Source organism: Corvus cornix, chromosome 4 (assembly GCF_000738735.6).
Source record: "Corvus cornix cornix isolate S_Up_H32 chromosome 4, ASM73873v5, whole genome shotgun sequence".
Classification (NCBI taxonomy): Eukaryota; Metazoa; Chordata; class Aves; order Passeriformes; family Corvidae; genus Corvus; species Corvus cornix.
The window spans coordinates 29,010,179-29,033,149 of NC_046334.1; the positions used below are offsets into that span (position 1 = coordinate 29,010,179).

At 40.2% G+C, this 22,971-nt stretch overlaps 1 protein-coding gene across 3 annotated transcripts in view; it reads right to left on the reverse strand.

Annotated features, from left to right (window-relative positions):
• Positions 1-587: 587 nt before the first annotated feature.
• EGF (epidermal growth factor) overlaps positions 588-22,971 on the reverse strand; it is a 58,889-nt gene continuing 36,505 nt past the window's right edge. Inside the window, exons 15-25 of one of the 3 annotated variants that reach the window (XM_010411731.4) lie at positions 21,032-21,199; positions 20,158-20,307; positions 19,578-19,724; positions 18,812-18,928; positions 17,656-17,781; positions 15,382-15,501; positions 13,257-13,407; positions 10,547-10,711; positions 7,629-7,731; positions 4,571-4,673; positions 588-3,132 (exon numbers count right to left, since the gene is read on the reverse strand). In XM_010411731.4, coding sequence (XP_010410033.3) covers positions 2,909-3,132; positions 4,571-4,673; positions 7,629-7,731; positions 10,547-10,711; positions 13,257-13,407; positions 15,382-15,501; positions 17,656-17,781; positions 18,812-18,928; positions 19,578-19,724; positions 20,158-20,307; positions 21,032-21,199 — 1,574 coding nt within the window. In that variant the 3' untranslated portion in view covers positions 588-2,908. Of the gene's footprint in view, positions 3,133-4,570; positions 4,674-7,628; positions 7,732-8,443; positions 10,434-10,546; positions 10,712-13,256; positions 13,408-15,381; positions 15,502-17,655; positions 17,782-18,811; positions 18,929-19,577; positions 19,725-20,157; positions 20,308-21,031; positions 21,200-22,971 lie in introns of those variants that run through there. The other 2 variants (XM_010411733.4, XM_010411735.4) reach the window with 2 other exon arrangements.

A 22,971-nucleotide genomic window follows, 5' to 3' on the forward strand; every position in this document is an offset into this window, starting at 1 on the left:
ATTGTGGACACAGAGGTTTATATGGATTTGATTGGTGTATGGAAAGGTATAAATAAAATATAAATAAATACTTACCATATTCAAGGTGGGATCTACCTGCGAGCTGCAGCAGATAATCCTCACTAGTATAGATTCTCTGGGTGGAGAACGAGAAACCCATGATGCCCGCACATGCCGCACCAACACATTACAGGCTGTGCCTGTGTGAAACCGGTGGAGCTTTCAACTTACCTGACATGGGTTCACTGAAACCAGAATTGTGCATTCTCTTCTCTTAAAACAAGAGGGACACCAGGGATTTTTGTCTGGTTTTTTTTTTATTTTATAAATCAATAACTTTATAAACAACAAATAAACCAAATATATTATATTTGAATTGAAATTTCATGTCAAGTTTTTACACTGAAGATTATTTTGAGTTTAGAGCTGAGTTTAGGAAACGTTTAAAACTCCAAACACCCTAATTACAAAAATACATCTGCTTGGTTTCCCTATCTTATTCTGTAAAGAATACTACCAAATTTAAAATCAGATCCTTGGAAGGACAGCAAAGTAAACAAAAAAACCAGGATAGAATAGCAAACCAATTTTTAAGAAGTCTGAAACATCTTTATTTAGGCAAGGTTCAAAGTTACAAATCTTTATTTCTTTTGACTGGGGAAGCTTCCAGTGAAATGTTGACTGTCATTCAACACAACACTTGAATTTTAAGCACATAAACATACTTCACCAGAGAAACTCGAAGGGATCAAAGTCTTTTTACTGAGTAGCTCTTATGGAAACAAAATGCTTTTTTGAACTGGGGCCTTTAGACCTGGACTCTCTTCCCATTAAAATACAGAAGATCAGTAACGATCTGAAAGACCAGGGAATCCAAACTAGATGCTTTTAACAATGTTAATGAAATTAAAATCAGATCTACCAAATCCAAAAGATTCAACACAATTGTAGTTGCCTGTTCCTGAACGCAGTTTAGTATGCCAACACCTCTCAACTATTTCTCTTTCTGTGGAAGTAGCCTTGTTGCCATTCGCACAAGAGAAGGAGTCTTCACTGCTAGTAGTTTCAACCAAGCTTTGGAAAAGCATATTTTGCAAGTTTATTCTGAATTCAGAACTGATGTGGCTAGAAAACAGACTCAACAATTCACAACCACCAGCAAAAATCACTTTAGAAGTTAAATAAGTGACAACCCTCTACAAAACACAGCATTATAATTTTTGTAACTCTTGGACAACTTGGACTCAGTGTTCTTACTGTTTCACCAACATAAAATAAAACTGACTTCAGAAAGTTACTCCAGTGTGCAACTAGTTTGGATAAGAGGTAAGAACTTTTCAATACTCTTTCCTATATCAGCCTATAGAGCTCGTTAAAAAAAAAAATTACATCATTCCATACCTTTCTGGCAGGATTCAAAAAGAACCCAGAAAAGCAGAATAGTAAACACACAAATTAGTCATATTTGCCACTATTATCCAGCTTATGAATTACAAGGAACACTAGTTGTGGGCACTGTAGCAGAGCTTAAAGGTTACAACAGCAGGCTTCAAAAACAGAGGACTGAGAGATCCCCTACCAATAATAAAAACATTATTAGTAATTTAGCTGATTTCCAGGTGTCTTCCAAAACATTCTGAAAACAGCCTCAGGAAGTCAAGACAAGTTGGTGAAAATCAGTTGATATCACAGAATCACAGAATGTTCTGAGTTGGAAGGGACCCACGAGGGTCACTAAGTCCGGCTCTTAAGTGAAAGGCCCATACAGGGACCGAACCCACAACCTTGGTGTTATCAGCACCATGCTCTCACCAACTGAGATAATCTCACAATAAACAACTGACCTCATCTCTGCATACAACAGGGCTTTATAAGAGAGTAAATAACTGAAAGGGAACCTGCTAGGTGCTAGAAATCCAGTTGCAAGAAAAATTGGTTTAGTTTTCCAGTTGTTCCCTCAGATTTAACAGGCAACACAAATCAGTTGAGTGGAAATCAGTCCAAACTGAGGTGGCTTTTTTGTAGTTTTGTCCCACTCCTCCTGTTCTTTTGGAATAAAAACTGGCTGGACTTCTGTCCTCACACTGAGCCCTATATAATGGGCCAGGTTTTGGTGCCAGGCACACCTTTGTAAGGCAAGTACAGCTCCAGTACATGCCCCTCTGCAGGGCTGAAAACAAACACAAGCCTGCTTCCCCAGTCCAGAAATAATCCTGTTATGCTCTGAAGGATCAGTGTAGACTGGATATAAAATGGAGGAATCACCTTTCCCCTCAAATGCTGCCCATCATTAATAACATATGCCCACAAATCATCCTCCAGTACACCAAACCTGAGAAATACAAGATCCTATTTGGTGCTTGCTCACAGAACCAGATGCAAGAACATCTCAGGTGAAATCCACTAAGTCACTCTGGTCTGTCAGCAGCACTGGGGAGAGGCATATAGTGTCCATGAAAAATATTTTAGTAGTAATTTGAACTAATTTTTCTGCGTTATCCTCCATTCCTGTTTCTCTGCAGCTGTTCTTGTGTCCCATTTTCTAGGCAGTTTCTAGACTCTGTGTGTGTGTAAAGATCACTACTTGCAACAAGCTCCCTTAGAAAATACTTATCACTGATAAATCATCCACTCGTCTATTTCCCCCTCAGTGACCTTTCAGCAGGCAGCTAATGAGGTTAGCAGCAGTGATACTTATGGAGTAGTCATTGCCAACACGTTGCTCACAGTAATTCTTCCAAGCAGAGATGACAGGGAAGGAGTGGCAAGGACTTCTCTGTTTTGTTTTGAGTAATGGTGGCTTTTTTCTAAAGCAGATTTTAATGAAAAAATGAGCGTTGCTTCAGTGTTTTGTGAGTTCCCATTCTCTGATGACTTCCTCCTTTTCCCATTCAAACACAGACTGCTTCTAGTCTGGCTGCATCAGCAGGCTGGCTGGGGCAAGATTGTAGGTCTCTCTTTCTGGCAGGGGGTTGGGATGGATGCTCCAGGGAGCCTGGGGAGGGCCCCTCACCACTCCCATGGGTTGATGTGCTTTTTCACCAACGGGAACCTCTTTTTGATGGCCTTGTTCTTTCTCCTCTTCAGCCAAAGTCTCTGCTGCTTTGTCATACGTTATAGGCTGTTCTTCCACTGGAGAAAATGGATATGTATTACTGAAAGCCGTGTGAAAAGATTCACAACAGCTAAGCTTAAAGAAATGTAGTGGCAGCTTTGAGAGATGAAAGCTATGAAAGAATGCACAGAATCAGGTTCAATACCAACTCATGATGCAAGAACCAAAAACCAGGCAAAATCAAGAACTTGCTTCAGATTTTAAGAAATTACTTGTCCTAGATCCATGGTTTTCTCTTTTAATACATAACAGGAAAAGGCATGCCCATAACAGGAAGATTACCTGCCTGGAAAATTAAGATCCCTGCTTCAAAGTCAAAAGATCTTAGAATCATTCACTGGCATGGTATAAGAACTTCCCTTAATACATTAAAGAAAATACCAGATTATTTATTGTTCTTTTTGTCTAAGATGGCGGAACCACTTCTGCTAAAATTTTCGGGAAAAAGTCAGACACCTGTCATGGGAAATTTCTGTTCCAATACCTGCATCTGATAAAGCTGTAAATGAAAACAGAGTCTCCTAATGGGAAACATCAGTCTTCCTTTGCCGGACAGTAAAGTTCTACACATGTTCCCAATATTAGTCCATCTAAGTAAATGTGAGGCACATTTTCTACTGATGAATAAAGTGACTACTCAATATATGTCTAAGGACATGACAGGCAATTTTGAAAATCTTGCAAGATGCCTGCCTATTTGTATCCTCAAACATTTGCCTTTGCATATTTCTTAGTGACTGAGGCAAACTGGCTTCTCTAGTAACTTCTGCAGTTAGGAAGTATACATGGTAAATAGAACAAATGTCTAAGGATATTAGTCTTTCTCCATCAGTTCTCACCATCTGACCAATTAAGAGATTCAGATGCCACCTAGAAGGCCATATTTCCTAAAATTCAGAGTGGTAACTTGAGAGCCACGGAAGCCTGCTGCGTGCTTCTGTGCTGCCTGCTGCCTTTGGACCAGCGACGAAAGGCACATCTCCTCTATTTATCTCATCTTTGTTCAAGCAGCAAACACTCCCCAAGCAGTCAAACAGCTTGTTTAACACAAAAAGCAGAACTGCAGTTGCTGCCATGAGGACTTCTCACACCTTCCCAGTTGTCTTGCCTGAATGAATAAGGACTGTCAAAGTGTACTGTTCCATGGGTATCCCTTCCCCAACAGTATGATGGGCATAACTTCACTTGCAAAGCTCTGGAGGTCTATATGAATGCAAAAATCTGATATTATTTCATTGCAAGAAGCCTCTGGCTTCTTATGAGTGTGAAAGCACTGTTGTAGTATAGTTTCTCATGACTAGTCTGCAAAACAAAGGACTGAATGGTCTCTTCACAGCAATACAAATATGGGTTCTGCCAGAAATAAAATCTGGGTTTCTCTGTCTCCTCTATCAGCCACTGCTCCTGCTGGTACAAGGTGAGAAGAGATCTAATAAGGAAGGACATCCTACTCACCAGATTCTGAAGGACAGGCAGGATGAGGATCTGCTGTCTCACACTCAATTAGATCAACTGCTTTAGTCTCCAGAGAACTGTTACCCTCCTTAAAAACCGCAAACTGCAAATACATACAATGTGCACAAAATATGCAGAGCCCAAATTAACATAAAATGAATTGGTTTTCTGAAACCCTAGAGGCAAACTAAAAGGGCCACACACACCAACCACTGAACAGGGAAAAAGATCATCCTGGTTTCTGGGATGACCCTTCCCCTGCAGGTAATTAAACATTTGGGTTGATGACAGCCCCAGTCTTTCCTTGGAAAGCTCACATTCCCAGTCTAGTAAAGAACTACCAATGCCCTTGCCTTGAAAATCAAAATTTCCAAGGGCAAGAACAAAAGTTCATGAAAATCAACCCTCTCCATAGTACTGAGGGCTATTTTTAAAGTGTTAAAGATATCTGCAGGAATCCAGATAGCAGGAAACTGTGTCAAACATGGGGAAGGAAGCAAGCCTCCTTTCCTGGCTCTCAGCATCTCCTGCAGGGTACGGTTCCATCATGCCACAGTGACAGTGGAAGTCAGAAGATGAGACCCTCTGGGGGAACATGCTGAAAAGACGAGAGGAAAAACAGAAAAACCAGGGGTAGAAAAAGCAATGTGAAGCACTATGATGAAATTGTACAGAGGGAAAGAGGAAAAAACAGTAAAGGGGGAAGGCTCAAAGAGCAGAGACAGGGAAGACAAGAAAACATCTGTAAATAAGATGTTCCAACAAAAGGACTGACAGATTCAGGGCTCCAGGTGGATAGTCAGTGGATTTATGTGAATAGAACACACATGTAGCAGGTGCACCTATTTAGGCATCAGTTCATTTATGAAAAATCTGTACTCTCACAGCTGCTAACCCACATGTGACAGACCCCCGGCAGAGATTCAGCTACACACAGTTCTGCAAAATATCTCTGAGTGGGCAAAGCAAAACACTTGGTGGATGAAAAGTCTCAGAACAGCATCAAAATCCAGGCACGTGCAGAAGTTTACCAAGGCTTACATACCAGTAGGACTAACCTGGCCTTGCTCACAGAACTCTAATATGAATGTCAAAAAATATGCAGGCATACCCTCAGCTAAATGTACCCTTAGCTAATTGTACCCTCACCTGTCAGAGCAGAAGTAAAGGGAAAAGTGAATAATGCTTGGACAATTTATAGGTATAGTTTCAGTATTGTGATACCTAACTTTTGATGTGTGTGATAGCACAAAAGTTAGGTATCCTCTGTATCAACCTAGACAGGCAACAACAAGAAAGTCTTCGCACTCTCTCTCGTCATCCTCACAACTGAGAAATGGCAGTGTGGACTACAAATGAATGAAACTCATGAGCTCCTTACAGTTACTGCATACACAGCATACAGTCCCAATATGAAGTCCTTTGTTAAGATCATTAATGTTGTGTACATCAATAGTACCCAAAAACCTATTCCAGCTCCTTAAGAGTTGAGCAGCTATTGCTTTCTGTCCCTGATGTAGTATAATCTCTTTTTTTACATAAAGCTCTCCAACAATCCACTTGAAGTGAATAGTAGAAATGGACAACTTCCCACAGCTTTTTGGCAACTCTAGAGCTTCTAACCTGAGTGCAGGGATGCATGAAGCCCTGGTGAACTTAATGATCAATGGCTACATCAGCACAGAGAAAATCACATGCATGATACCACAGCAATCCATTACTGAGTAAGCACCAATAATTAGCAAAGGGTCAGTGATTTGCTCTTCCAGTGTGCAACAAGCCATTGCAATAAATTACTTTATTAATGTGTTCGATGTCTCCCGGTGCATAGTGAAATGTAACACAAATGTGTAATAGATTTAAAAGCTGGATTTGTTTTTGTTGATTCAGTCCATTGCTTAGCTGTTTAGTTACCTTATACTCAGCAAAAATGTCACTGGTGACCAGCATTAACTGCAGGGTCAGCAGAAGGTGGAGACAAAGCTGATGGGCTGCAGGCCTCCTAGAGCACCGCTCCCAGGCAACAAACTGTTCTCAGTCCCAACAAATGTTTCTGCTTTTCCCAACCTCAGGTATTTTGCAAACTGTGGATTTTACTTCTGCTGTGAACAAATTATGGCATTGCCATGATTCAGCTCATTTGCTGTCCACTACCTGAAGGAAAGGTGCTGATGATAAAACATGCATAAGAGTATGCAGTTGAGCAGCTAAGGAACCATATGCCATAACCAGGGTTGAGTTAATTCAGTACTACCAACATATGTTTGACAGTGTGCTTCAGTGGCTACCCACTCACAGATCCTGCCAGACACTCTCACTGAATCATTTGCAAGGCCAGTCTGAGTCTCAGACTGAGCACAGAAGTAGCCACAGACGCCAGTTATGTCACTTGACAACTTCAAGATCCAGCTGCAACCATCCAGCAGTGTAATGTCATTCTAATGCCAGTCAGAATCAGATCCTAAGACCAGATTTTAGGGGGCTAAATGCGGCTTCAAAAATGACAACAGCCACAGACCTGGACAACCAGACCATGTCTGCATTTTTACCTACACCAGTGTAAAATTGGAACTTTATATACCCTACCAAGCAGCCTGATAGAATCCTGGTTGTTTTTCTTTACAAGGCAGCAGCTTCTAATACAAGACATTTAATTTCATCAAGCCCCAAAATAGAGTTCAACATCTCATGTAGCACACACAATACTTGGCTCCCAAGAATCCTTTTTTACAGCGGGCATACTTTCCTGTGAAAATAGCTGTGTGATATGCCATGTCATCACATTGCCATTTCCTTAATTTAGAACACAGTTCCCCAACTGTTGTGTTCAAAGCTAACAATAACACTGGCTAATGGTTGCAATATATCCAGGCAGCTGTGAACTTTGCGGGATAACAATGAGGTAAGATGAACTAGGGTTCACAGCAAAGCACTTGATGACTCTAGCAGTTATTTAATGTATTTAAGATGTGAATTATTTGATGGATAATCTCAAGTGGATCCCTAACACTCTTTGATCCTTCCTGATTCCTTCTCCACTCCACATTAATATAGTTACCAGAGGCTTGTTGCCAGTAGGTGTTACGTTCTGATTGTCAGCGCGGCTGCTGGCGGCTCTTATCGCGTCTGCATAAAGATTCTTCTTATACAAATTCTGACTTCTGCAACAGAACAAAAGCTGACGCAAGTTATTTTGCTTTGAGAGGAACAGATGCTGCCTTTTTCACATGTTATTCTATCAGTATTCACAGAAGTATGTATATTTTGTTTTCTCTCACTGGTTTGTGTATTGCTATCCATTACCACACAGTGGTTGAGACAAATAGCTTGTCAGAAAAAGAAATCAGTAAGAAGTGTACAAATGCTTGTCCCAATGTGCCATCTCTAAAGGGTCATTCATTAGAATGAACAATAGGCCTCGTAATTTTAACTAGACCCTTCCATTTTCTTATATTATTCTATTTATAATACATTTCTCTTATAAAAATTTGTTTCAAGCAATGCAATGAAGCGTGTCTGTGGGTGAAGCTCAGAAATAAAAGTCTGACTGTATTTTTGTACACTATCGGTAGTTACAATTATGAAAGTCACTTTTGTATTCATCTGCATCATTTATACAAAGCAACAATTTCAGAAGTTATTATGAAATAAATGAACTGAAAGTCTCAAAAAGCTTGGAAATAAGTTCTTTCAGGAAATACTCATGACGTACAGAATCGGCTTAAGGAGAAAAAGCCAAGAGTACAATCTGAAGATGGAAAAGGTATGAATAATCAGCTCTAAGAGGCTAGTTCCATAAATTCAAAGCTTGTTATTTTTATAGTTAAACAGCAATTAAACAGTGAAACAGTTAAAAGGCAGTATTAAAAGCCCTTATAGGCCCAAACATTAAATTTTATTTTGCATCACTTGAGATCCAAATCAGTACATCTTCTTTCACTTTGCATACATGTTTTTGCCCTCCTAAGCATCAGCTAACAAAATTAATGTTGCACTCTTCAAATTCTGGAAGTCTGAGGTTATAACATCTTTTTACCTGACCTATTTTAAATAAAATTTAGTAGATATTTACCAAAGAAAATAGGTATTTTCCTTGTATTTCGGAACTTTACTTTTATTTCTGCATAACCTTTATATACGAAGTAGGAAAGGTCACATGCCATAATTACCATGTATTGCTCCCTTTGTGAAAATACAACATAATTAAATTTTACTTTGTGTGACCTTGGCCAACTGGGGTGGAGGAATCTATGACTGAGGTGTTGAATCTCTGATACAGGTTTGGGGTCTTTTGTGGAAAAGAGTTGTTTCCTTGCTTCCCATGGAAGATAAAACTTGGCACAGTATACAGTCAGACTGCATAAACCTAACTTTAACAATAACACTGTGCTCTTCAGCAGACAATAGTCATTGAACGAACCAACACAATACTTCAGCATGCTTGGCCTTCAGTTCACACATTTTCAAATTGTCAGGTGTAGACCTCCAGCTTCATTTCCTTCAATTGAAAGGAGATAGGCATCTCCATTTTGCAGTAGAAGGAACAGGACTATTACAGACTTAATCGGGACATTTTGCAATACAGTAGATTATCTGAAAAAGTGGTATAGCAATTTCAACCCACTTACTGGTTTCCAGACTCCAGTTAAATAGGGATTTTAGATCAGTGGTTTAATTTTGATCTAGTTATACTAGTAATTGCTGCAGTTCAAATTCAGTCAAGCGTGTAATTGAAAACCTGTTGTTGTGGTAAGCAGTTATATTGATCACAAGCACTTGGCAAGAAAGAAACACAAATCTGGGAGAAATTACGAAAGAGAGAGGAAGGGAAGAAATTTAATATCTTCATACCTTTAAACAAATCATATTCTGTCTATTTTTCATAAGAGAATGCATGAAATATATGGGAAATATAAGAATCTCACAATTTTTCTGTTCTTTATATATCCACTGATCAAAATCTGAACCCCAAGTTATGATAAAAAAACAGGCTACACTTAGCTTCAATTCTGGACCCCTATCACTAATTAATAGAAAATAAGAAATGTTGCAGCTTCTCTACTTTTATGGACTAAATATGCCGAGAACCATTAAATAAGAATGGATAATATTAGGTTACATAGTTAACTTCTTTTGTAGCTTAACTTTTTGTGTCTAGGAGAGTCTAATTTTAAAATTGACCTAAACCACAAACAAAAATCCTGCATTTAAATCAGCCTCTGAGAGCAGCTGTCTGCCAAGGTCATGGCCAAAAGACTCTAGCTTAAATGCTTAATACTTTCCAGTCTAAGGGACAGCGATGACATTTAATTTCACATCAGACTGCGTTCTTAAATAGTGACTGTAGGAATTCTTTTTGCCACAAGAATAATCCCAAATCTGTGCAATTCATTACATCCATGGAAAATGCCAGGGAGTACTTTTACAACAGATGTGCTTAGACTCACATCCCTGATTTTACTCTTTCTACTGCCAGGAAAACTGTTTCCATGTTTGTTGCTGGAAACATCACTCTGGAAGTTTGCCTTGGGAAGGTTAGTAGGCTGCTTTTCTCAATGGCAAGGAAATTTTCGGGTGGAATTCTACACTGAAAGGCAAACGAAGGCAAACTCATTGAATAGCTGGTGGAGAAGAGCCAACCTCTACCATGACAGTTCCAGACATCTACAGCTGTGAAAGGAAACCAAGGAAGAAGTAAATGGCATGTTCCTGAGCTCTCTCCTCAATATGAATTATGGCTCCTCCTCAAACCTAATAAGGTCTATTCTTCTTCCCTCCAGACACGTCTGCTCACTAACACCAATGTGAGTTCTGCGGGCAGGGGACGTGCCAGAACTTTCTGTATTATTCACAGATCCAGTTACTGAAAAGAAAAGAATAGGAATTTCCATCAGCTGAGGACCAGCTCGCGTTGCCAGCCACGAGCACTCTGTGCAAGCAGCACAGGAGGGCGGCAGCCCCGTTTGGAAGCAGTACCTGCGGCAGTAGGCAGCCAGGACGCCCAGCAGCAGCAGCAGGGCCAGCACGGCGGCGCACACGGTGATGGTGATGTTCCGCACCTTGGCCCGCCCGGCGCGCTGCTGCTCCCACCACTCCAGGTCGCTGAACTGGCAGCGCTCCCCCACGTAGCCCGTCACACATCTGCCAAGGAAAGAGGGCACACGCTGCAGCGGGTGGCAGGGCACAGCCCCACGCCGCCACTCCTGTCGCCTTGCGCCTTGGTTCGCCATTCATCACCACTACAGAAACATCTGCTTGAATTTTGCAGTGGGGAAGACAAAATTATTTTAACGGAATGCTGTTGGAACATGTAGAATCCAGTATTAGAAGTACTTTAATTTTTTTTGCACTGTAATTTTTGCTGGTATTGAATCGCCTGTAGAGTTACACAGAGAGATTGTAATTACTAGATTACTATGGGTAAAAAGTAGAAAAAAAAAGTTTCTTAAATCCTGTAAATCCTGCTGTGTGATTAGTGTTTCCCCAGGATTTTCCATTTAACTTCTTTCAGCAGCAAGCTTCCCTTCCTTTAAAGGAAGCAGTACAGGACTGACTCATATTTTCAGAGCAATTTGGCTAAGAGAATCAAATTTTAACCTGAATCTTTACTTTAAAATTAATGATGAATGAAAGTGTTTTAAAAAACCCCATGATAAGGGTTAGAAATATCTTCAAAACTTAATTTTAATATAAGCTTCTTCTGTAGGCAGTTTTTGTTGATTTGTTTGGTTTTACCATTATAAAACCCAGCATAGAAATATCTTGTCAATGCATGAAACCCTCAAATCAAAATTACTAGAAACTGAGAAATACATCAAAAATAATCCCAGCCTAGTTTTACTGTGCAAGGCAAGACACATAAATAGTAGATGGAAAAATTGAAAAGTCTACTCAATTCATAACAATCCCTCAGCAATGTAGGCTCAACTCCTCACAATTCTAATTAGTCAGATTTTACTCAAGTCCAAGAGCTAGTCAAGTGAGAAAAAGAAACAGGATTTGAACTGCAGCAGCTTTTACCTAATATCATGAAAACATTGTATCAGCATTCATTATTAAATCAGGCACAATCACTTTCGTTCTGTCACAATTTAGAATGCATGTGTGCTGGAAGGCAGTAAAAATGCTAATTTTTTAATGTTAGATTACAATGAATTTCAATCATGCTGGAAGATCTACTTTCTAGTGTAAGATCTTTTATTACTTAAAATACAAATCACATCTGGCATGTGATTTTTGCTAGATAACATTTTTCCATTCCTGCCCTTTGGTAGTTAATAGATTAGAGCCTACATGAATGAATGCTGCCATCTAGTGAGAATTCAGCAGGCATGGAATCCAGCAACGTCCACACACAAACCCCAACAGCTAAGCATGGTTGCTCTTAAATTTTTTAACTGCTTCCACTTCCAAAACTTTAAAATATGTATATTTGAATTCTCATTATGCACTAACGCCTAACAGATAAAAGAAAAAAAGAATTATGTGATCCAATTTGAAAGTTCTGCAGGTTTAGACTCTTTAATTTCAAGAGGTAAAAATAGATAGTTTACAATGCCTCTAAAAGTTACACTAAAAATTCAAAACAAGCACCAGAGATGACTATGAGTTTGTCTCCTGTAATGTCTTTGCCCAAGGGCTTTGCTGATCTCAAGAAATCCACAGCACAAAGCACCCACCTCATTCCCATATGTGTACATGAGACACATTCCTTTCATATTCTTACAGGTACAGAGATCTGTAGGCAGGGGAGACCACTCAAATTTCAAAATAGGAAAGCCTGAGACACATAGGGAGATTTGCCTACCCTGGAACAGCATCCACCCCCTGCACAGGTCCTCACTTACCACCTGAGACCCCAGGGGAGGAGGCAGGCATTGGATTTGTCCCACTGTAAAGATTTTATGCTCGATTTTGAAGAAAGATTAGGAGTACAGATTCAATTATAATCAGGTTACACACTTAAATGCCAACACTAAATGTTTTGAGGAGATTATTACTCCATGGGACTAGGTTGTCACATTGACCAAGCCAAGGCTGACCTCTGGAGAGATGAGATTCTCCTTGATTTTATCAGTATTCCCCTGCATTTGGGGAACCCAGAAATAGGCTTCACAAAAATATTGACAGGGTTAAAAATATTGACAGGAGAAGCAGGTCTCAATTTTGAGGTCTCGTTGCAACTCTCCCTGTTTTTAAGGGGGCAATTATATCTTATCCTTTTCTGCCTTTCTGAAATGGAAGATGCTGACACCAGACTGCTCCCTGGCCCCAGTCAGAGAAGACAAGACAGAGATGTCCTCTTGCATCCCAGTGACTGCTACACCTGAACAGCGAGGCCAACAAGGAGGTGCAAGTCAGTGCAACACGTACTGGAAAGAGAGCAAGCATCTCTTTCATAAAGCCATGAGCACTAAGTCATTTAACAACTTACCTTCCATTTCCAAAGCAAAGAATCAAGTGCTTAGGGAACAGATCCAATCCTACTGTTAATTTCAACGGGTGTGAATAGAGTGGCCATGCCCTGAAAATTACACTGATAACTTACAGGAAAGAAGAGATTCTAATGCTAATGAGTGACACGAACATCATTTGTGGACAAACTCTTCACTGCCTGCAGTTAACCGAGGGCAGCATTCCAAGAGTGCCACTCTTCAGCAGAGAAAATACAAATTTCTGGACTTACGTGCAGGCATAGTCTTGCAGATCAGAAACATAATTGCACACTCCCCCATGGAGGCAGTATGATTCGTATGAAGGAGGGCATCCTACAGGATCGCCTTGCACAGCGTTTGTAGTGTATCCATTGCTGACAGCAGTTGGGGCAATGGTAGATTCTGAAACAGAGGGTTTCACAAGGACATCGCAAACGTTTGGCCTCATTGGCAACATAATCTTATGAAAGAACTTCAAGGTACAAAACTAGGTAAAAATATCTAATTTCTATTAATTACTAGTGTTTCACCTTTTTGCTTATGTTGTTATCAAATTTAGGCAAACGGAAATTTAGATCAAATTGTTAGATATGCTTGATTTTTAGATTTACAGTGAAAGACCTGCAGTGATTGACTGAGTTCTGTCTATTTAGATGTGTGAGTCCAGCTCTGAAGAAAAATTGCACCAACTGTCTAGATGCTTACTCTGAAATAATTTTTGCAATTTATGCAGCTTTGGCATACGGTGAATCTCTACCACACATAAATTACCAGAGTCAGAGGTAGAGGTGAAGGGTGACTTTATTTCATGCACTTGGATCTCAGACTCAGAAGTTTTCACAAGCAACTTGTCATTCTTATGCAGATTATTTCTACTCTGCTACCATCCAGTCGATTGCATCTCTGTGTGATGGCAGAACACATTTTTATTGTTTCAGGCTAGCTCGGGTACAGATGACAGCATCACTGGGGGAGCAAGGAACCCTGGGGTGCAGGCAACCCTATTGACCCAGTTCTTCAAAGGGTTCTGTAGCCTGCTCTGAATCACACGTGCTGCCACCCACACAGCTATCCAAACTAGCTAGTTTTAAAGGTAGCACTAATATCTCTCTGCACAGCATGACCACAGTGCAGACATGCCCTTACAGAAAAGGAGTGTTTTCATGCCTACTTTGATGCTACAACAAGTCTATAGGTCAGAACAAAACAGCTACATGGCAAAGAATTTCCAGCAGTATGGATTAGCAGAGACATGCCTAATCATTCTCATACAATTGTGGGATCAGTTCTATGACTCACACTAGTTTTATTGCAACATGACCTTCAATGACATTTGGGTCTTAAAATTTCATTAGCAGGAGAACTGCCATGGCAAAGAGCCTGAATGGAAAGGGATGAGTGATTGTAGTGAACCCCAGGTGTGTGTGCATTCAGAAAAGAAAATTTCATCTTGCTAAAAGAACTAAAACAATTTATTAACACCTGTGAAGACCTGGGATCAGACTGACAGATGAGGGACCTAGGAAACATTGCTTCCAAGTCATGCATCATTTAAAATCATAATTTCCTGAGTGACACCTGAAACTATTGAACAATTAAGTAACTGAAATGGGAGTGGGAATCCTGATGGGTGTTCTATTTAAGAAAGCCACAATTTCCTTGTTTTTCTGAAGAAACAGCTTTGTGACAGCCACACAATGTCCCTCCATCATCAGAAAGTTACTCAATCTGCAGTAAAATTCACCCTGACCAAGAAGGGTGACACAGAATAAAACAATGAGTCACTCTCATTTTCAAGGATTGCAGCTACCACATTGAGGCACTAAAATGAGGGTCGGATAGTCACTAGTGCTGAACCATCAGGAGTTCCCTTCAGTAAATTGGTAATCAGATTTTCTAAGGAGTTTCAGAGCCCTTCTGAACAATTAGTGCCTGTAACTGAGAGACAAGCTTATACTGAGGAATCAAATGGCACTTAAATCATGTGCATTTCCTGTGCTAGCCTTCTGCAGAGTAACAGAAGGCACAGGGAGTTTGAAAAATGGCACAGGCTGAAATTACCCCCCAAAAATATTACTTCCAAGGAGTATTTACTTCTGCTGTTGATTGTAAATGACACTTGATAGATTTGTTGTTACATTTAGACAGTAAAAATTCACATTGAATCTTAATGTAGATATTTCCTAACTAAACTCGGATCTGTTTTCCTTGGTCCACTACAAAACAGCCTCCTAAAGGCAATGCTAAATGGATCCACAAGCTGGTCAGAGTGTTACTGTGCAGGGATCCTTTAGTTTCCAGGTACAACAATTTATCCAAGAACACAGTTCTTAATTTAGGGCCACTTTGTTTTATTTACTCATTCTATTTACTCACTGCAGCCGATGCCAGTTCCAGAGGCATGATCAGCACACGAGCAAGTGAAGTTTCCTTCTGTATTTGTGCAGGTCATGTTCTCTCCACAGGTGTGGGACCCCATCTTGCACTCATCAATATCTGTCACCCAAAGAGTCTGCAGTTAGAAGAACGAAATGGCTCAGAGCATCAGTTAAAAGGGCAGCAGTTGCAGCACTGCGGTCCCCAGGCAGTGGGGAAAAACCCCAAAGATCTCTCCCTCTGCAAGTATGCCTTCATGGAAAACCCAATGGAAAAGCAACCAGCGTACTTTCTATAGCAAGAGCATGCTGTGCTGCTGCAGAAACTCTCCACAGGGAGAAGGAGGGAAAGGCTTCCCCACGAAGTGGAACAAATACAGTAGAGTTGAAGAAGAGAATTATTTGTACCAGATGAATTCTCCTGGCATTGCTAGTCATAGCTTGCAGCCTGGATCCATATGTCTGCAGTAACACAGCAGAAGGGTTTGGGAGTGGGGAGCTGCCCACCCCTGCACCACCCACCTAGTTCAGCCTGAACAAAAAGTTTGGGTAGAAGAAAAGTGTCTAGAAACCTCCAGGTTTATTCAGTTTGTGTAAACACTTCTATGAGTGAGGGTTTGAATGACTGTGAAGAGGCTCCCTGACTACAAGAGTTTGCAGGCTCAGAGCCCATGTTAGGCTTGTATTTATCTCTCACTCCCTCCTGCCTCCACTCCTCTGCAAAGCCCACAGCAGCAGCTCCTGCCAGGCTGGCACCTGCACACTGCTAAGTGCCAAAGCACTCCCCTCAAAGGTGAAACCTTTGGTTTATATGGCAGAGTTTGGGAATCTCTGATTCATTTTATGAACTGTCAGCAGAGTACATGTGCCAGATCTACTTCAGGGAATCACAGATCTGTTACCCCAATTTCTGTGAAATGATTGCTTAAGCTGCTGGGAATTTTTCTACAGTAAAATTAACAGGCTCTGGCTCAAAACAGTCTAGAAAATTCAGAACACTTTTAAATACAAAAAGAAAAAAAACAAAAACAAAAAAAAAAATGAAAAGGGGGAACACAACTGCTACAGCATATTTCAAGAAATGTAATTTCACCAAGACAACATACACTCACTGTGTGTTATCACTGAACACACTGTCACATTCCTGGACACTGTGCAGGCATTTACAACTGAACCACAAAATCGCTTGCCAGTTTCTGGTTTTCATAGTACATTTCAAGTCATCGAACACAAAATTAATTTTGGTTATGTTTACTTCATAATAATGCTGCATCTTCTATAAAATGCTGAGAATCTGTTTTCTGGACTTAAAGACTGCAGGAAGATAATAGACTACTTTTCAGTAACAGTGGAAGGTACTGCATCCTGAACAGCCATACCACAGTATAGTGGTAAATAAGACATTAAGAGCCCAGGGCTGCCTAAGGACTTGCCTTCTAGGTGGTGCTGGGAAGGCAAGAGGACCTTGTCACTCCTGTGTGCACTTCCAGACACCCTCAAAGACATGAGCTCTGTCTCTGACCCCTGCAGGCAGAAGGCCCTCTCGATTCCTCTACCTCTGATAGTTTCCACACTCTACCCATAATAATGATACTGTTCTTAATTTTTCAGTCGTCCTAATCAGCATTGAAGAACCAAAGTCCAGTAAAGATTATATAAGAATTGGTTCTAACTTAATGGGCTTTGAATTAGGCTATAAAGTAAAAAAGGAAAAAGAAAAGGACAAAAGAGAAGCCAAGACTCTCATAAAGCTCCGAACAAACTGTGCTAGTCAAATATTGGAGAGAAAAACCTTCCTGTTCGTATTTACCACTAAAATGGATTAAGAATTTAAGAGACGTAAGGAATGAACTAAAGACCTGGCATTAGATCTAGATGGGCAAATCAGTGGGTCTGATTATTAACAAGACTCTAAATGTACTCAAGTTGTCAGTGTCACACCTTGAACCTCATGCCTATTAAACAGACCTGGAATTATTTGATGAGTATTATGACACACTCAATACCTGCTTTCGTTTATATTTATGGCAACGATTTCCAATAAAGCTCTACTCCTTCACCTCCACTTCCCTCCTCCCCTTCACTCTTCCTCTCTCTCCTTCTATAGCCACTAAAAAGAGTGCAAACACTGAGAGGAGATATTCACTGACAACTACAGGCTTTGCATATTGATGAGTTGCTGAGGTTACCACACTTCAAACAGGGAGAAAGGAATCAAAAAGGCAGAAATGCCCCAGCCCTTCAGGCAGAGCAGAGCCCCCACACGTGCCCATACCATAGCAATGGACTCCATCTCCAGTGTAGCCTTCCAGGCATTTGCAGACGTAGCCCCCTTCCGTATTGATACAGTCGGACACGTTTCGATTGCAGCGGTCCATATTTACAGCACACTCGTCAACATCTGTGAGACAAAACAAAGGACAGGGCACGCGGGTCATGGAACCATCACATCAGTCAATGAACAGAAACATCTACACCATGGGTCTCCCTCAGACTGTGCTGTCACTTGGCATTTGTGCATCTGAAGCAAATGGGAAGAGAAGGAGAGAAGGACTTGGTGGTCTTTTTTGGTATGAAATTTGATGGGGGTGTTCTAAAATCCAAGAGAGTCAACCAGGTACTATCAACTGGAGATCACAAATACCGTTTGCTCAAAAAAAACCTGTTCAGAGGAAATGATCTCATTCCAAAAAAGCTTTATATTATAGAACCATAAGTTTGCATTAAGTTGGAGAAGACCTCTGAGAGCATTTGGAAACTTTGTTTTGCGAAGGAACACATAGGCTTAAAAAAAGTACTACAGTGAAAGAAACGTATGCCCATTTCAGTTTACAAGGTTTTTCCCTTTCTATAGCAACACAGATTCTTCTGAGTCTTCATGCTTAGCCACCAAATGGTATTTTTTCGATTTCTAAACCTTCCTCTCGGCCTTTATGAGAGAAAAGAAGTTCTTCCATTTATGTTGCAAACAAGTCCAAAAGTTTAAAGACCACCCTGAGCAATGTTTTGCATGGCTGTTAGAGTCTTTTTCTAGTGCTAGAAAGAAACTAGAGCAGCACTTTTATATAAACATTACATCAGGAATACTAATTTTGAAGAGATTCCTTATGTCTAAATTATACATCAACTATCATGTCTATGGACTGAGATTTTATAATTAGTCAATTTTAACAAATAAATACATTATACTTTTATTATCCCTATTATTGCTTCTTAATATTAATAGGATTAACACTCATGGCTTGAGGGGAAAAAAAGGCATGTGATAATCAGCCATTTCATCTCACATGCTCTCTGCTCATCATCCCTTTCATACTATTGACCTTTCTCTGATGGCTTGCACAGCAGAGCTGCCAATGTGAAAGGAGATAGATTTTCTTCCTCTCTCCCAATCTACAATTTTTCAAAAGTTATAATAGTGTTTTTATTACCATGGCATGATTTCCCCTTCCTGGTAAATCCTTTCAAACACTGGCACATAGCACCATCTTCCAGCAAAACACACTCTGCATTGACATAACATTCTAGTGCAGTGCAGTCGTCTTCATCTACAGCATAAGAAAAACAAAAAAACCCACTGGATGTATTTGGAAATATCAAAGGAGGTACTGTATGCTTATATTAAAGAAAAACAAACAAGCTAACTAACTAACTGGCTAACTAAGAAAACCAGAACATACTGTCAAGGTTTGAAACAGCTCTCCGGGATTAATAATGACAAGCCAATACAATTATTACAGCTGTTCTCTTTGTCTAGATGGAGTTCATATGTCGTTTAGTATCAGGATTTTTGAAAATGTTATCCAAAACCTATTGTAAAATTTAATGATCTACTGTCATCAAAGATACATAGAATTCAATGGGTTTACTTTAACTTAGTTTAGAGGAATGCAATATACTTAAAAATCTAAGGGAGAGATTTCCTCAAGTGTTCCAAATTGGAAAAGTTTGTTCTCTAGACCAGGATAGTATTATCAATGTTTGTTGATATAGCCAAGGAATATAGACAAAAACAAAAAAGCAGTCCTCCCTGGAATAATTGCACAGACCCAAATTCTTGTAAGAAGGTTAAGAGCATCAGTACCACCAGTCTTGACAATGAGCCTTTCTTTCTTTAAAGTCTATGACTTCTTTCTGTTCTATAAACCTGTTCAGAGCCTCAGAGTAACTATAGGGAAGATAACTATCAGACTCTACCTGATATCATGATTTCAGTCATAAAAAAAATTATTTTCTGCTTTTCCCCATTGTCTGTATCCTTAAAAATCCCAGTGCTCCCTGTGCTCTGGAGCAGAGTCTCTGGTGGTGGCATTGGCATTACCTCCTTGTGCACAGAGACACTTCCTGAAAAAGACAAGAAAAAAGTGACATGGACTATTTAAATCTATTGAAATAGCCTTCTGATTTTCAAACACTTGTCTACTTTCCAATAATCATGGTGGTTTCCTTTTGAAATAAACATTGGTATCCTCCCAGACTAACCATTTCAAATTATTCACTCACTGGTGATTTTTCTCAAATACAAAAGAGAAGACATGTGACTCATTCCTCACAATACTTGTCAGCACTGCACACATCTTTTTCACTGCTAAAGTGCCAAGGGAAAAATTACAGTGGTCAGACAACATGTTATTGTCCCAAGGACAAAATTCCAGCATTTTCATTCTTCAGAGAAACCATCATTCCTTACATTAGAGTAAGGTGAATTTTTCCAGTGCTATCTGTCAGGATCCTCAGGGGTTTGAGGGGGGTCTTTTTGGGAGCTGGAGGACTGTACCTGCTGTTGAGTTGGAAGAACCTAGAGCATGACAGGTTTTCCCGTCTTGAGTTTTCCCAAATCCTGGATGGCACTTGCAATGGACAATTCCAAAACTGTTTTCACAGATCTGATCACAGCCTCCATTCTCATAAAGGCAAGGATTTGTCCCTAATGAGGAAAAACAGGAAACTTAACAAGCTGCTTCTTCAGTCAACATCGCTGTTTAGACATGCAGAGTTGAAGCAGTTGGAAAAGAGTAAGGACTGACAAAAGCTAAGATTTTTTAAATTTTATTATTTTTATTTAACAGACTCATATAGTAAAGCACAGAAGTTATCACCTAGCCCCTGGCAGGAGAAGAGATTCATGCACTCTGTATCTAATACCTGTAACACATTTTTTTATTAGTTTATTTCCTTTATTTCTCCTTTAATATTTAGAGTCCTAATTTTACAAGGACATAAGGAACCTTACCTTCTCTCAATCCTGGTCTATTGAAATACTCTTTTCTGCTTACGGGGAGACTGTTCCCAACAGAAAATCAAATTACTTGATCAAAAACTAATAGATCTCACAAAATCTTTCTCCATGTCATTTATTATTATTGGTGTGTGCAGGGTGCTAATAGACTAGGATAAATAGGAATTGAAAGACTGTGGTAGACTCATGGCAATTGATCAGCATCTATTCTTGGGCATGAACATAAATCTGCCAGCATTCCTTGGACACATGCCCAGATGATACTTTCAATAAATGCCAATCTGACTATGCAAGGCTTTTTAAAGAGTCTGTTTCTGAGAAGATAATCCTTTCCTCAGGGACATCTATTCTACTGATATCAGTGAACAGGAGGAGGCTGGAAGGGAATGACTGCTTAATTTTTGCAGTATACCTGGTTTCGCCAAAGGATGAACTACAACCATTGATGAGGGTCTCAGCATGCTGCCTCGAAGACGTACCCTGTTTTGGCCGGTCTTCTTGTCCACCCTCACTAGTGATGGCCTAGCCCAGTCAGAAAACCACAGGTGGTCCTCAAACACCGCTACAGCAAAAGGGTGGCCTACAAAGACACGAGGTTTATCATTTCCACATCTGTAGGACATACACAAGAAACCCTGTAAAGGAAAGCATTATCTGCATATAGGTCAATTTCTAACACAGGGGCCTAGCCATAGCCAGTGCTCCACTTTGATTTCTCATGGAGAGGGATAAGTGGCTGTGAGCAGGGGACCACGGGCACATGTTATTTGTGCTCTTAGCAAAGGAGGCTATGACACTTGCCTGACTCAGTACAGTCTCTACACTTCTGCTGACTTCCAACCAGATCTAGTTCACAGGATGCTTCTACCTCATACATCATCATTTCTTGAGGCAGCATTGGGACCAGCCTTTCAGAATTGGGGTACCTCCCTCCTCTGTCTCCAAGTGGCCCAGCACAGAGCTGCTGAGGTACACAGTTCCTTCTGTGGTCTTCACATAACAAGGAGGAAAGGAGCTCAGGGCGTGTGTCATCCTGCATAAGCAACCTGGCATGAGGCAGCCTGGGAGCTACAGATACTGCAGCCACAGACTCGTGGTAGGGCCCCAAAGCCAGTGTGTGGTCTCTGCAAGTGCCAAAAGTACACACAAGTGCAATGCAGGGGGGCCACACACGCATATAACCAGCCAACATAAACCATGGGAGGCAATAGGTCATCCAGGTAGCTTCCTCTCTTTTCACTGATGACAACAAGATCCTAGACACCAGCTTTAACCAGGCATCTAACAATTACATGACTAACAATGTGAGAAATTCCACCCCAAGTTCAGAGCACAGGAACTTTTCCTTGGTGGCACAGCATTATGTGCACTAGGAAAACTCAGATCCTCAGTTTGACTTTCAGAGATAAGCTCAGCAATTCAGAATCCACAGGAAAATTTCATATATATAATGGCAGACATAAAGATTTTTACAAAATGATTCTGACTCTTTCTAATCCTTCATGATAGAAAATTGTCATTAGTCCATATGGGATGATGCATTTTTTCTATACACTCAGAAATCTCCTGCTTTCAAGGCAGCCTTTGGGCAAGATATTTGCAATGGAAGGTAAGAACACATGCTGTTCTTCCATGGATGTACACCTGGCTTCAGAGTGGATGCTTCCTGGCTGAAGCAGGTTTGCTTTGTTCTGGTCCTTAGAGCCTCAGTGTGCATTGCAGTCTGATCCCCTCTGAAAAGTATGTTTTGTAAGCACATGGTTTTTATGATCTGTGCTTTTGCTTCTTAATGTAAGACCTCAATTAGGTGATGTTTAATTTCAGTAAAGAAATTGGGATCCCAATATATATTGGCTTAAAAAAATTTTTTTGAATCAAAGACAAGCAAAGAAGCAAACAAAAGGTCAGATAAATTAGAACCTTGGGGAAGGAGTATGTGTTACTATATCTTAAATTCACCTCAAATGAACTGAAAAAACCACTCCTTTAAAAAGAAATTTATAAGACCCTTTTTAAGTGTTCTTAAGTGTTACATTGAAGAGTGTATTGTTGGCACCTCACTGCCTCCACTGACCCATTCTCAATCACTGACCTTGGTTCTTACCTTTTCATTCCACTAAATTTGGACAACTAGACCAAGATCTAGATACTGTTCTCACCCAAACATTTGCTCACAATTTTTGCACTATTCCCAAACAGCACCCTGCTTTGACCAGCAATTTATTAACCTCTTATTTTGCAAATACATTAAGGATTAAAATTAGAAGCGTAGTGTCAGTCAGTGGAGATAGCAGGAACAGTGCAAATGCAACCCACTGCATAAACAAAAGGGATGCTTGTGTTCTTCGTTGC